Here is a 15,731-nt window from a genome sequence, read left to right as displayed (position 1 = left end):
GTACAAGCAAAATTTGTTATAGACAAATTCTTAGGAAATTGAATGGATCCCTTCCTTATCATTCAATTCTGCAGTGATTTAGTAAATTACCATATTTTTTGCTCTATAGGACGCACTTTCCCCCCTCCAAAAATGAAGGGGAAATGTGTGTGCGTCCTATGGAGCGAATGCAGGCTCCTTGGCTTCAGCGATAGCAACGGGAAGCCTCCGAAGCACAGAGGGAGCGCTCCCTCCGTGCTCCGGAGGCTTCGTGTTGCTTTCGCTGAAGGCAGCTATCCGCAAGCCTTTGGAGCGCAGCAGGAGTCCCCCCCGCACTCTGAAGGCTTGTGGATAGCAGCCTGCAGCCTGAAGCACAGGGAGCACTGCGCCAACTCCCGCTGCGCTCCCTGGGCTTCAGGCAGCTATCCACAAGCCTTCAGAGTGATGTGGTTGGTGCCGAGTCCCAGAATGTATGCAATTTAAGCAGGCGCACCCCAAAGCTGACATTGGAGGACTGTAGAACTTCACTGCGTAAGCTGTTTCCTTAGCACAAGGACTCCTAAGATTGAATAGCAGGACGGATAAAGGAGCCTTCAAGGAGCAGCTGGTAGTGCTCATTTTATTCCCAATAATTAATGCTTCAGGAGTAAGTACTGTATGTTATAAAGGCAGTGGAGATGCTACATGTTCTCATTCTTTATTCTCAATACATGATCTGTCTACATTCGGAAGGAGTTATGATTCCTAAAGTACATAGTGGACCAAATTTGGCTTCTGTCACCCATCCCACTGTGCCTGGTGACTTTCCAGTGAAGTGTCCAGCACGCATAGATTGCATTCTTTTTGTCTGGTATTACAAAATCTTCCTCCAGCTGGATTTTCATCCAACCTACATATCACAAAGTTCAGCTACTTGGAAGGAAAATGCTAATTTGGAGATTAGCAGTCTTTCCTTGTAAATATTTGTTTCAACAGATTATGAGCTCAGAAATTCTATTCAGCTGGCAACAGGTACAAGCAAAATTTGTTATAGACAAATTCTTAGGAAATTGAATGGATCCCTTCCTTCTCATTCTATTCTGCAGTGATTTAGTAAATTAAATATTTGCAATGTACAAAGATATTATCAGTGGAATTGAAACCAAGGATCTGCCAGGAAGAGCAAATTTAGAATCTTGGCTTTGCTCAGTGAGATATGATTTGATCTGTTTCATATATTGAAAAAATAACAATTGGACTTGATTTGTTTACAAGAAACACATGTGACGAGGTTACACAGAAAATTACTTATCAACAAAAGATTAGGACAAGAATTCATTTCATCTGATAAAGTCAAGAAAAGAGGAGTTGTGATTTATGCCAAAGAAAAATTATTACCGAAATTGATGTTTAAAGATGAACAAGGAAGATTTTTGGCAATTGAAATTCAAGTTCAAGGAGAAAAATTTCTGATCGTGGGAATTTATGCACCAAACGAGGGGAAATCTGAATTCTTTAAGAAGTTGCATGAGACCCTACTGGACTATTTGGATTACAACTTAATTTTGATGGGGGACATGAACGGAGTAGTATCTATCTATTATATTATTTCATTATCTGCTGCAAATGTTAAAGATGTTTTTATATATTTTAAGGTGTTTTAAAGGTGCTTTTATTGTTTACTTTGTTGTACCACCGTGAATGGTGGTTTTTATTTATGTATTTTTGTTTGTTCCATTTTGTTTTTTTTGGGGGGGGGGGTTGGACACTGAGTGGGGCGGGGATTGGTTTTGTTTGGGTATAATTGTTTTGGTTGTTTTGTTTTCTATTTGTAAATGGAGGTTAGTATGAGGCTTGGGATTGCGACCGTGGAGGGGCGAGGGAGGTATGGCGGTGGGGGCAGATGTTATAGGCGAAGGGGATCGAGATATGGATATGCTCGTACCCCTTCCAATCTGCGCCCCATCCCGAGAGACGAGGGTAGGGTGAGCAAGGATTACTCACCTCCTTCACTGGTGTTGTGCAATGCCAGGTCTATAGGCAACAAAACTGCTACCCTGCGAGATTTCTTTATCTCGCAGGGAGTTGACCTGGCTTGTGTGACGGAGACCTGGGTGCGCGAAGGGGTAACTGTTACCTTACGAGAGATGGCGCCCCCGGGTTTCTCCGTCCTCCACCAGTCACGGACTGTGGGCCGGGGGGGAGGGGTGGCAGTATTAATCCGGGAAGATTGCTCTTTCAGGGCTCTACCATCGCCATCGATCCCCGGCATTGAATGTGTTGGCCTAGTGTGGGGCTCCGAGGAGAGCTTGGCTGTCTGGCTGGTGTACCGGCCACCTAGCGCACCAGCAGCCACCCTGTCAGGCCTGCTGGAGGCGGTGGCCGGCTGGGCCTTGGAGTTCCCTAACCTATTGGTATTGGGAGACTTCAACTTCCACGCTGATGCCACTCCCTCCTCACAGGCTCTGGACCTGGTGTCTTCCATGGCGACACTAGGGCTCTCCCAGTTTGTTTCGGGCCCCACACATCAAGCAGGCCACACGCTGGATTTGATCTTTGGCGCCGGTATAGATGTGATCATGTCTCCTTCGATGAAGGTGCCATGGTCTGATCACTACGCTCTGAAAGCCAGGATTGACTTTCCACCCCCACCCTGCTTAGGTGGCGAGCCGATTTGGGCTCGCCCGCGGAGGCTGATGGACCCGGATAGATTCCGTCAAGCCTTGCGGGACCATGCTCCCCCTGGCGACTCATTGACTGAGCTTGTTGAGGGCTGGAATACCCAGCTCCTGGCAGCCATCGATGAGATCGCACCTAAGCGCCCTCTGCGACCCCGCAGAAACCGGGCTCCCTGGTTTACCGAGGAGCTTCGGAAAATGAAGCGGGACCTCAGACGGCTAGAGCGAGTATGGCGGGGTGCCCGTGACGGAGCCTCAAGAACATCTTATAGGGTTTTTATGAAAACCTATGAGATGGCAGTGAAGGCTGCTAAGAAGTCTTACTTCTCGGCCTCCATTGCATCCGCTAGCTCTCGCCCGGCGCAATTATTTAGTATAATTCGGTCTTTAACGTCCCTTGAAGGACAGCCAAATTTAAATAACAATCTGACACACAGCTGTGAGGCATTTGCGAGCTTTTTTGCGGAGAAGGTCCTGTTGCTCCGCCATGACCTCCCTGCCAATTTGGATACAATAAAGGAACTGGAGGCCCCTCGACTGTCCTCGGGTCCAGTATTGGACCACTTTGACCGGATATCTCCAGCCGATGTGGACAGATTCCTCCAAGCTGGAAAGCCCACCACCTGTCCTCTGGACCCGTGCCCGTCATGGCTGATTAGAGCGTGTCCAGACGAGGTGCGGGGCCCCCTGGGGGATATCATCAATTTGTCCCTTGGCACCGGGATATTCCCAGGGGAACTGAAGGAGGCGGTGGTGCGTCCGCTCTTAAAGAAAACATCATTAGATCCCTCAGATCTATCCAATTACCGCCCGGTCTCGAATCTTCCATTCCTGGGTAAGGTGATTGAGAGAGCGGTTGCTGAACAGCTTGGTAGGTTTCTGGATGAAACATCTGCTCTGGACCCATTCCAGTCCGGCTTCCGCGCTGGTCATGGGACCGAGACGGCTCTGGTCGCCCTAACAGATGATCTCCGCAGACAGCTGGATCGAGGCGGGTCGGGGCTGCTGATTCTTCTAGATCTGTCAGCAGCCTTTGACATGGTCGATCACGAATTCCTGGACCACCGCCTTGCCGACGTGGGGATCCAGGGCACAGTCCTTCAATGGCTGCGCTCGTTTCTCTCTGGTCGGGGACAGAGGGTGGCGCTTGGGGGGGAATTGTCATCACGCCACTCCTTGGTGTGTGGAGTGCCTCAGGGTGCAATTCTCTCCCCGATGCTTTTTAACATCTTTATGCGCCCCCTCGCCCAGCTTGTCCGGAGTTTTGGGCTGGGTTGCCATCAGTATGCTGATGACACCCAACTCTATCTGTTGATGGATGGCCATCCTGACTCGGCCCCAGACACACTGACCAGATGTCTGGAAGCTGTGGCTGGATGGTTACGTGGGAGCCGGTTGAAGTTAAATCCTTCGAAGACAGAGGTCCTCTGGCTGGGGCGGGACGATATGGGATCGAGGGGGCAACTCCCATCTCTTGCGGGGGTGCAATTAGTGCCAGCACCGTCCGTTAAGAGTTTGGGTGTAATCTTCGATACCTCCCTCTCTATGGAGTCGCAGATTACAGCTATAACAAAGGCGGCATTTTTTCATCTCCGCCAAGCTAAGCAGTTGGCCCCTTATCTCTCTCGTCCTGACCTAGCCACTGTGATCCATGCGACGGTCACCTCCAGACTGGATTATTGTAACTCGCTCTACGTGGGGCTGCCCTTGAGACTGACCCAGAAACTCCAGCGGGTGCAGAATGCCGCGGCGAGACTCCTTATGGGGTCTTCGCTGCGAGAGCACATTCATCCGGTATTATACCAGCTGCACTGGCTCCCGGTGGAGTACAGGATCAGGTTTAAGGTGCTGGTTTTAACCTTTAAAGCCCTATACGGCCTAGGACCCTCGTACCTACGGGACCGCCTCTCCTGGTATGCCCCACAGAGAAACCTACGGTCTGCAAATAATAACATCCTCAAGGTCCCAGGCCTCAGAGAGGTTAGGCTGGCCTCAACTAGAGCCAGGGCCTTCTCGGCTGCAGCTCCAAACTGGTGGAATGCTCTGTCAAAAGAGACTAGGGCCCTGCGGGACCTGACATCTTTCCGCAGGGCCTGCAAGACAGAGTTGTTCCGCCAGGCCTTTGGTCAGGGCGCAGCCTGACTCCCTCCTCTGGCAACCTGCACATAATTCTACTTAATTGGTTGCCATCAATTTGATTTAATTAATTTTTATAATGAAATTTTTAGATTGTGTGATTATTTGATTGATTATTTTATTGTTGTTAGCCGCCCTGAGCCCGGCTTTGGCTGGGGAGGGCGGGATATAAATAAAATTTATTATTATTATTATTATTACAAATATGGACAAAGCACAAAGACAGGTAGTCTCTAAAGATGGGAGACTACCAAAGACTTTCTTTGAAATGACTGAAAACATGGACTTGATTGACATTTGGAGAACAAAGAATCCTCTCGAGAGAGAGAGGGAACTTTCTTTTCTGAAGTTATGATGACATGGACTAGAATTGGCCAAATATGGGTTACCAGTGGGATGGCACCAAAGATAAAGAGAGTGGAAATCTGCCCAAAAACGTGCTCCGACCATAATGCTGTAAAGATGGAGATGAAGTTAACAACACCTGGTTCCTTCAGATGGAGGATGAATGACACCTTATTTAGAGATGAAGAGGTTTACAAAAAGGCCCAAAAAACTTTGAGAGACTATTTTGAAATAAATTTAAAAACAGAGGTTGAAAAAAGAGTAATCTGGGACGCAAGTAAAGCTGTTATGCAAGGATTTTTGATACAACAAAATACAATAAAGAAGAGAAGCCAAAATGAGAAAAAGGATAAGATTTTGGAAAAGATAAAAGAAGGAGAAAAGAAACTAAGATCTAAACCAAAGTCCCAAGAGATTTTGAGACAAATTAAGCTATATCAGATACAATATATGGAATTGATGAATCAAGAAATAGAATGGAAGATTAAACAAATGAGACAAAGGACATTTGAATCTGCAGATAAATGTGGTAAACTTCTGGCTTGGCAACTGAAGAAAAGATAAAAACTAAATACGGTTACAAGCTTAGAGGTTGAAGGAAAGAACATTTATAAGCCAAATGAGATTAGAAACTGCTTCCAGAGTTATTTTAAAAAAACTATATTCGCAAGGGCCGCAGAAAGAAGGGGACATAGATGAGTTTTTAAAGAAATATGGATTACAAAAAATTACTCATCAAAGTAAAATAGATTTGAACCAGAAAATAACTGAACAAGAGATAGAAGGTGCCATTCAAAACATGCAATTGGGCAAATCTCCAGGACCTGATGGGTTGACTTCCAGATATTATAAAGGTTTGAAGGAGTGGCTAATACAACCTTTGAAGGAAGTCTGCAATGAAATTTTGGAAGGGAAAAAAGCACCAGAATCGTGGAAAGAAGCTTTTATTACACTCATACCGAAAACAGAGACTGAAAAGACTCAGCTTAAGAACTACCGCCCTATATCATTACTTAATGTGGATTACAAAATTTTTGCAGACATTTTGGCAAAAGATTGAAAAAAGTACTGATGGAAGAGATTCATAAGGACCAAGCAGGCTTTCTCCCAGGAAGACATTTGTCAGACAATGTGAGGAATATAATAGACATTTTGGAATTATTAGAAGTGAACATAAACACTAAAGCAGTACTGATATTTGTGGACGCGGAGAAAGCCTTTGACAATATCTCTTGGAGTTTTATGAAGAAGAATCTACATGGGATGGGGGTAGGCCAAGGATTTGAGAATGGTATGGGTGCAATATATGCAGAACAAAAGGCTAAATTAATTGTAAATAATGTGATAACGGAAGAATTTAAAATAGAAAAAGGGACACGGCAAGGGTGCCCAATTTCCCCATTGCTGTTTATATCAGTCCTGGAGGTTTTGCTAAATATGATTAGAAGGGACCAGCTGGTTAAAGGGGTACAGGTCGGAGCTAAACAGTACAAATTGAGGGCCTTTGCAGATGACTTGGTACTTACTTTACAAGAGCCAGACACTAGTACGAAAAGGGTTTTAGAATTAATTCAAGAATTTGGTCAAGTTGCAGGATTTAAGTTGAACAAACAAAAAAACAAGGTATTGGAGAAAAACTTAACAGTTACTGAAAGGGAGAGGTTCCAGAATGAAACAGGATTAACTGTGGTTAAGAAGGTGAAATACTTGGGGATTAATATGACATCTAAGAATGTGAATTTATTTAAAGATAATTATGAGAAATGTTGGACAGAGGTAAAAAAAGATCTAGAAATATGGTCAAATTTGAAGCTTTCCTTTTTAGGCCGAATTGCTGTTATTAAGATGAATGTATTGCCTAGAATGTTATTTTTATTCCAAACATTGCAAATTGTGGACAAGATGGATTGCTTTAAGAGGTGGCAGAAAGATATTTCGAAGTTTGTCTGGTAGGGCAAAAAACCCAGAATAAAACTCAAGATTTTAACTGATGCAAAGGAAAGAGGGGGATTTGCCCTGCCGGACTTAAAACTGTACTATGAATCAGCAGCTTTCTGCTGGATGAAAGACTGGCTACTTCTTGAGAATACAGACATTTTGGATTTAGAAGGTTTTAACAATGTATTCGGTTGGCATGCATATATATGGTATGACAAGGTTAAAGCTCATAAAGCTTTTAAAAATCATATTGTTAGGAAAGCATTATATAATGTTTGGATTAGATATAAAGACTTGTTGGAAAATAAAACCCCAAGGTGGTTGTTGCCAATGGAGGCAAAAGCCGTGAAAAAGCTTAATATGGAGGCCAAATGGCCAAAATATTGCGAAATTTTGGAACAGGAGGGAGATAAATTGAAATTACAGAGTTTCGAGAAATTGAAGGTGAACGTACGAGATTGGCTCCATTATTATCAAATAATGGAGGTTTACAAACAGGACAGGAAAATTGGCTTCCAGGTGGAGAAATCAAAATTAGAAACAGAACTGTTAGAACCCAATACTAAGAACCTGTCAAGAATGTACAACTTGTTGCTGAAATGTAATACACAAGATGAAATAGTGAAATCAGCTATGAGAAAGTGGGCACAAGACATTGGTCGTAACATTATGTTTGCTGACTGGGAACAGTTGTGGACCACCGGTATAAAATTTACGGCATGTAATGCCTTAAGAGAGAATATTATGAAAATGATTTACAGGTGGTACATGACCCCAGTCAAGCTTGCAAAAATCTACCATCTGCCTGATAATAAGTGTTGGAAGTGTAAAGAAATGGAAGGTACTTTTTTTCACCTTTGGTGCCCGAAGATTAAGGCCTTCTGGAAATGATATATAATGAAATAAAAAAGGTACTTAAATGTACTTTCCCTAAGAAACCAGAGGCCTTTCTCTTGGGCATTGCTGGCCAATTGGTGTCAAAGAAAGATAGAACATTTTTTATGTATGCTACAACAGCAGCAAGAATACTTATTGCAAAGTATTGGAAGACACAAGATCTACCCATTCTGGAAGAATGGCAGATGAAGGTGATAGACTACATGGGACTGGCTGAAATGACTGGCAGAATCTGAGACCAGGGGAAGGAGACGGCGGAAGAAGATTGGAAGAAATTTAAAATTTATCTTAAGAAATATTGTAAAATTAATGAGTGTTAAAATGTTGTGGTTATAGAAAGTATGGGATTATAGCTGTAAAAGTTTAAGTAAAAGTAAAGAAAAGGGAAAAATTAGATAAAATTAAGGGGGAGGATTTGCTGAAAAAAATTTGGGAATTGGAATGCAGAAAGGGGAGGTATGGGGAAGTCGGTGAAGTAAGTTTCAAGAAAAAAAGGATTTGAAATTATACATGTTTGTTTTTGTGTGTGTATGTTTGTATTGTGTATTGTGTGTGGTTTTATAATTTGTGAAAATTCAATATTTATTTTTTTAAAAAAGAGATATGGTTTGATCTTTCCATTTTTTTCTTTGTCATGTGGACAGCACACAATATTCCAGGTGTGGCCTGACCAAGGCAGAATACAGTGCTTGTATTACATCCTTTGATCAGGACACTATACCTCTGTTGATGCAGCAGAGAATAGCATTCACTTTTTTTTTGCTGTTGCATCATACTGTTGACTCATGTTCAGCTTGTGATCTACTAAGACCCCTAGATCCTTTTGACATGCACTACTTGCCATGTGTTTCCCATCATTTCTGCAGCTGCTTATTCTTTGCTAAGTGCAGAACCTGACACTTGTCCCCATTGAAATTCTGTTAAGGTACTTTTGAATCCTGTTTCTGTCTTCTATGACATTAGCTACCCCTCCCAGTTTCCCGTCTTCTGCAAATTTGATGAGCATCCCCTCAATTCTTTCATCCAAGTCATTTATAAAGATGTTGAACAACAACGGCCCCAGGGCAGAACCCTTGTGGCACCCCACTTGTCACTTTCTCCCAGGATGATGAGGATGGGTTTGGTTAGTCAACCAGCTACAAATCTACCTAACAGTGACCTTCTTCAACACACATTTTATCAGCTTCTTTGCAAGAATATCATGGGGGATGAACTGCATCCAAGAGTATTAAAAGAACTGGCAGATGTGATCTCAGACCCACTGGCAGTCATCTTTGAGAATTCCTGGAGAACAGGCGAAGTCCCGGCAGACTGGAGGAGGGCAAATGTTGTCCCTATTTTCAAAAAGGGGAAAAGAGAGGACCCAAATAATTACCGCCCAGTCAGTCTGACATCAATACCAGGGAAGATTCTGGAGCAGATCATTAAGCAAACAGTCTGTGAGCACCTAGAAAGGAATGCTGTGATCACCAATAGTCAGCATGGTTTTCTGAAAAATAAGTCATGTCAGACTAACCTGATCTCGTTTTTTGACAGAATTACAAGCCTGGTAGATGAAGGGAACGCAGTGGATGTAGCCTACCTTGATTTCAGCAAGGCATTTGACAAGGTGCCCCATGATATTCTTGTAAAGAAGCTGGTAAAATGCGGTCTTGACTACGCTACCACTCAGTGGATTTGTAACTGGCTGACTGACCGAACCCAAAGGGTGCTCATCAATGGTTCCTCTTCATCCTGGAGAAGAGTGACTAGTGGGGTGCCACAGGGTTCTGTCTTGGGCCCCGTCTTATTCAACATCTTTATCAATGACTTGGATGATGGACTCAAGGGCATCCTGATCAAATTTGCAGATGACACCAAACTGGGAGGGGTGGCTAACACCCCAGAGGACAGGATCACACTTCAAAATGACCTTGACACATTAGGGAACTGGGCCAAAACAAACAAGGTGAATTTTAACAGGGAGAAATGTAAAGTATTGCACTTGGGCAAAAAAAAATGAGAGGCACAAATACAAGATGGGTGACACCTGGCTTGAGAGCAGTACATGTGAAAAGGATCTAGGAGTCTTGGTTGACCACAAACTTGACATGAGCCAACAGTGTGACGCAGCAGCTAAAAAAGCCAATGCAATTCTGGGCTGCATCAATAGGAGTATAGCATCTAGATCAAGGGAAGTAATAGTGCCACTGTATTCTGCTCTGGTCAGACCTCACCTGGAGTACTGTGTCCAGTTCTGGGCACCACAGTTCAAGAAGGACACTGACAAACTGGAACGGGTCCAGAAGAGGGCAACCAAAATGGTCAAAGGCCTAGAAACGATGCCTTATGAGGAACGGCTAAGGGAGCTGGGCATGTTTAGCCTGGAGAAGAGGAGGCTAAGGGGTGATATGATAGCCATGTTCAAATATATAAAAGGATGTCACATAGAGGAGGGAGAAAGGTTGTTTTCTGCTGCTCCAGAGAAGCGGACACGGAGCAATGGATCCAAACTACAAGAAAGAAGATTCCAGCTAAACATTAGGAAGAACCTCCTGACAGTAAGAGCTGTTCAACAGTGGAATTTGCTGCCAAGGAGTGTGGTGGAGTCTCCTTCTTTGGAGATCTTTAAGCAGAGGCTTGACAACCATATGTCAGGAGTGCTCTGATGGTGTTTCCTGCTTGGCAGGGGGTTGGACTCGATGGCCCTTGTGGTCTCTTCCAACTCTAAGCAGTTTTTAAAAATGTTTAAGTCTTGCTTAAATCAAGATATACTATATCCACAGCATTCCCCTGATCCACCAAGCTTGTAACTCTATAAAAAAGGAAATGAGATTTGTCTGACATGACTTGTTTTTGAGAAAGCCATGCTGGCTCTTAGTATCCTTTTTAAAGTGCTTATAGACAGACTGTTGAACTATCTGTGAGGAGGCAGCACCCGCCACCAGAAGATGCAGAGGGAAGACCACAAAGCCAAGCCCACTCCAAACAGCCGCCCCACAACCACCCCCAAGTACAAGTGACTGGCAGTGGCAGCTGGTGGACTCTGGACTTGGTAGAGGTGCCTGGCAGCATGGCTAAGCTTTTCTATTTTTATCCTTCTCCTCCTCCTCCTCCTCCTCTGCAAAGATACTGTGGGCACTTAAGAATTGCAGGTTTACAAATAATTAGCACTTAACTAAACTGAAAAGTACCTTACTTTGGTTTAGAAGGGGTCCCTGCTATCATAATTACTTCTTCTCTGGGATTACACCCCCCCACACACTCTGGTTCTCTCCCTATTCTCCTCCTTTGCAAAGAAACAGTAGACTTTTAAACACTGCTGTTTTCTTAATGCCCTTCCAGCCACAATGACCGCATGTTGATCAGAAGTAAGGTCCACTTAATCTCATGCAGATTGCTTCCTTTTATGTGTGTGTACAGGATTGCAGCCTGAATTGGTCAATCTTAAAGTCAGTCTTTTCTGCAATGGTGACCAGGCTTTGGAGCTCTCAGTAGAGCTTTGCTTGCCACTAAGTCTACTGTCCTTTTGGTACCAGGTGAAAACCTTTACGCTCTCCACACCTTTTCGATTTCCTTTTGCAAATTGGATTTTATCCTGTTACTCTGCTGCTGTGTCTTTTTTCCCTTACTGTTGCAAATTTTCAATCTTAAAGCTGCCAAGGGATGCGGGTGGCGCTGTGGCCTAAACCACTGAGCCTCTTGGGCTTGCCGATTGGAAGGTCAGTGGTTCAAATCCCCACGGCGGGGTGAGCTCCCCATTGCTTGGTCCCAGCTCCTGCCAACCTAAAGTTCGAAAGCAAGTAAAAAAGTGCAAGTAGCTAAATAGGTAACACTCCGGTGGGAGGGTAAATGGCATTTCCATGCGCTGATCTGGTTTTGGTTTCCATTGCACCAGAAGTGGCTTAGTCATACTGGGCACATGACCCGGAAAAACTGTCTGCCGACAAACGCCAGCTCACTTGGCCTGTAAAGCGAGATGAGAGCTTCAACCCCAGAGTTGTCTGTGACTGGACTTTACTGTCAGGGGTCCTTTATCTTTTTTTAAAGATGCCACACAGGACTATTAACAAGCTCCCCCCATTCCCCCCCCCGACCCTGGAGCCCATTAGGGCAATCAGGGCAGAGCCTTACCAAGGGAAATGCTAAGCAGTTTTTAAAAATGTTCTCATTGAAACTTCAGTGCCATGCTCTGTCCTGTCCCAGACATCTTCCTAATAAGAGAAGCTCACAGAGATATTTCTGTTAATCTCTTGTTCTCTGGCCTTTCAACAGCCCATTGTCATTGCATTTAGCTTCAGAAACTGCTTTGAGGATTGAACAATTAAGCGATATACACCTTCTTATTTATTTATCACTACTACTACTACTTAAGAATAACCCAAGGCTATCTCTGGTATCTCAAATGCAGCAAGGAAGCCACATTGTCAAAGACAACCTTGCACACACTACTTGTGCAACTTTTTCTTGTAACTTAAGAACTGAAACAAATCAATTTCCCTCCTACCAAAACTGTGGAAAACAATTTATTTGAACAAATTTTCAAAGTGAACATCTGTCAGTAAATCACAGGAATAAAATAAAATGAAGTGGTAAAATGAATATTGGTGAAAAAACAATAAAAGGCGCAGTGTTAAAAACAATTTCCTGTTTTGAAAAGAAAGGACACTGAAATCATAGCAAGAGCACCATTGGAAACACTGGATGAAATCTGTCCAAACCAGTTCCTAAATTCAATGTCTCTTTCATGAGTTGATGTGTAAACACAGGAACAATGTAAAACATCAGGCTTTGAGGCATGGCAGGGGTAGCACCGACATGGACTTCATGTTGGCTGGAGATGGCCCTCCAAAGCCAAAAGGCCCAAACTCACGGCATAGGCTTTCGGGTTTTGTTTAAACTGGAATATCACTTTTGCAAATCTCAGCGCTCACCCACAATTTCTCCTGCTTGTCCCATAATTTCCAGGTACAGCTCCAAGTGGTTCTCCTTTTGTCCTGCCGCTTCCCTGTGGAAACCTGCTGCTTACTGCTGAATCGGAACAAACATAAATCTTCAGAAAGCCCAATTCATGTTTGTTCTGGTTCAGCAGTAAACTGGGGTTTTTCTCAGGGAAGGCAGTGGGACGAAACAAAAACCTCTCAGACCTGTGCCTAGGAATCACAGGACAAACAGCAATGTGGATGAGCCCTCAATTTCATCATGTATGAACAACATCAGCTTCCTTCATCCCGCCCTCTAGTTTGGGTAGATACTCTTGGGTTGAATCCTTCTGTCAAAGTAGCCTACTTTGAACTTGATTGTATGACTCAAGTTACAAATTTAGCACTTTCCATAGTTGTCGTGGAAAGCAGTGACTATACCATGAAATGAACCTTATATTTCTGAAGACAATGTAATCTTTCAGGAGCTAAGTAGCCTAAACAGTAATCGCTACTCAACATGTTTCTTGACATAAAAATAAAAGAACAGACAAATTTAACAAATTAGTTTGGCAATGAAATACAGGGGATCCTTTTATTTGGATAAAGAGGACCCTAATATTCATGTGAAATGTGCTATCAACCTTAGAAATAAGGTTAGTGCATTTAAGGTTCTTTATGAACCCGGCTTACCTTCATCAAATATGGTACAAAAATAGTCATTTCAGTTACAGTTAAGAGAGATATCAAGTAGGGGAAAAATAAACCATCCTATGCCCTGCAGGCTGGAAGAATTCATGGACAACAAAGAAAACAGAGCTCAAAAGTAAGGACATGGGTGGGCTATGGCTTTGTATAAAAAACATGGATCCAGCTGGCTGCTAACATATTATTTCTGAACACTTAGAATCTATATATTTTGCTCTTCCACTCCCACCTCCTCAGTCTACAGCTATTTTTCTGGAGACAGTTTGATAGAACACTCCCCTCAGCAGAGACTGGTAATCCGGCACTCTGAAAAGGTGCCTCTCTCCATAGGCCACATCATACTCTGCCGCTTTCCCAGTGACCAGAACACGCACATTGGGCTCATTGGCTTGAGTGCCAACCACTAGTACATAGATTTCAAGTTGTGCCCGTCGAGCCTCTTGAACTGCCGTCTCAATGGCGCTGCTGGTGATGCCTTGAGAGTTGCCATCAGAGAAAATCAGAACTCTCTTCTTAGCTCCAGCACGGGCGGACTGCCGGTAGAGACCAGTGACAAAGCGGAGGGCTGCGTTCACGTCCGTGGCGTCATTCATGAATTCCATGCTGTCAATAGCATTAGCAACCACCGTGTAGTTCTGCTCAAACCGCGCCTCCGCTTTCTGCTGGCCTTTGCCGCTGTACTGGACGACAGAAATGCGCACGGCATCCTCCGAAGGCTTGGCTGCTGTCAGGAATCGTTCTGCAAGGCGCTTCACAAACGTCTTGGTGGTGTTGAAGTTGCGGCTCCCAACGCTGGTGGAGCTATCCACAAGGAGTGTGATATCAGCTGGACCAGCAAAAGAGACTGGAAAGAGAGGAGATAGGGGTTAACGACACTGCTGTAAATCTTTCAGAGTTGGGTATGTGTGCTGTGGTCAATACCAGCATAAAAAGGCAGGGCATGGGGATTGCTCTGTTGGTATACAAGGCATGGAGGTGTTAATCTCAGAACTAAGTTTTCTGGAAACTAAGTAGTACATTTTTGGATGCAAAAGGAAACTGGACATCCCAAGAGGTACTGGTTGATTCTGAGCCAGACTCCTTTTGTGCCCCCTTTCTAGGCATCGCTCGGGGCTTTCCAGGCCTGTGTCCAAGTAGGGTTCTTTTTGTCCCGGCATTTCCCTTCCCCTGGGAAAACCCACATTCTATGGCTGAATCAGAGCAAGCAGCAATCGGGTTTGCTCCATTTCAGCGGGAAATGCAGCTTTCTGGTGGCCCTGGTGTGCAATGGCACAGAATAGTTGAAACCCAGAGCTTGTTTTAAATTATGGTGCTCCTCAGGTGAATGGTCAGTGTCCAGAGGAAATGGAGTAAGCTAAATAGCAGTCGCTGAGGCATCTTCAAGATTATGTGGAGCACAGAAATTCTCAACTCATAAACACAACTTTGTAAAAAGAGTACTCACTTGGGCAGGTGTAGTCCGGGCATTTCTTTTCTATAAAACAAACGAAACAACGTCACACTAAACCCTTCTCTTCATTTACAATCAATGTTCAACACCAAAAATCCACTCCCCCTGCTTGGTGGGCACCATTGCAGGCTGGCGCTCCCCACGCCCTCCATAATCTGGGGAGAAAGGCCCCTTGGGGCTGCTTCCTGGCCAGGAAATGAGGTCCTGGGCCAAACTTGCTGCCAGGAAGCAGATCTTGCCTGCTCACTCAACTGGCCAAACACAAGGATGCAAGGGGGTGGGCCATTCCTCGGGGGGGGGGGCATCAGTCCACTTCCTGGACATATAAGGAAGGCCCGCGGCTTCTCTTGGCAGCCACTTTGCTGGATTTCCCATGCCCTCCCTATTTGGCTGACATGTGCTGCACTGATTGACCTTGCAATGGCTTTGTCGGTAGCCGTATTTGGGACCAGGTTGGAATTTTCCCACTTGGCAAAGGGGCTCCAGCCCTCTGGCTTTGGCCACCCTCACAGCAGTCATCACAAGTATGCTAGACCCACCCATGGCTGTTTTCCTTCTGGATTCACCTTATAAACGACCTTGGTATAGATGGCAGATATGGATTCTACAGGGCCACTTCATCTCTTTACATTGTGTGGGTCACTAAAGTAGTACTAGCAGAATGTGCTGTTAAATAAACTCTGGCATCTAAGACACACTTAGGCTTATGTGGTCCTTTCT

The 15,731-nt window shown here is 44.4% G+C and overlaps 1 protein-coding gene across 1 annotated transcript in view; it reads right to left on the bottom strand.

Annotated features, from left to right (window-relative positions):
• Window positions 1-12,441: 12,441 nt before the first annotated feature.
• COL6A1 (collagen type VI alpha 1 chain) overlaps window positions 12,442-15,731 on the bottom strand; it is a 51,427-nt gene continuing 48,137 nt past the window's right edge. The window contains exons 34-35 of the mRNA XM_081184403.1: window positions 15,006-15,035; window positions 12,442-14,405 (exon numbers count right to left, since the gene is read on the bottom strand). Coding sequence (XP_081040529.1) covers window positions 13,795-14,405; window positions 15,006-15,035 — 641 coding nt within the window. The 3' untranslated portion in view covers window positions 12,442-13,794. The remainder of the gene's footprint in view (window positions 14,406-15,005; window positions 15,036-15,731) is intronic.

Source organism: Podarcis bocagei (genome assembly GCF_964188305.1).
Source record: "Podarcis bocagei genome assembly, chromosome: 1".
Lineage (NCBI taxonomy): Eukaryota > Metazoa > Chordata > Lepidosauria > Squamata > Lacertidae > Podarcis > Podarcis bocagei.
Note: the sequence above shows the minus strand (reverse complement) of the source record. Positions and strands in the feature narration are given on the sequence as shown.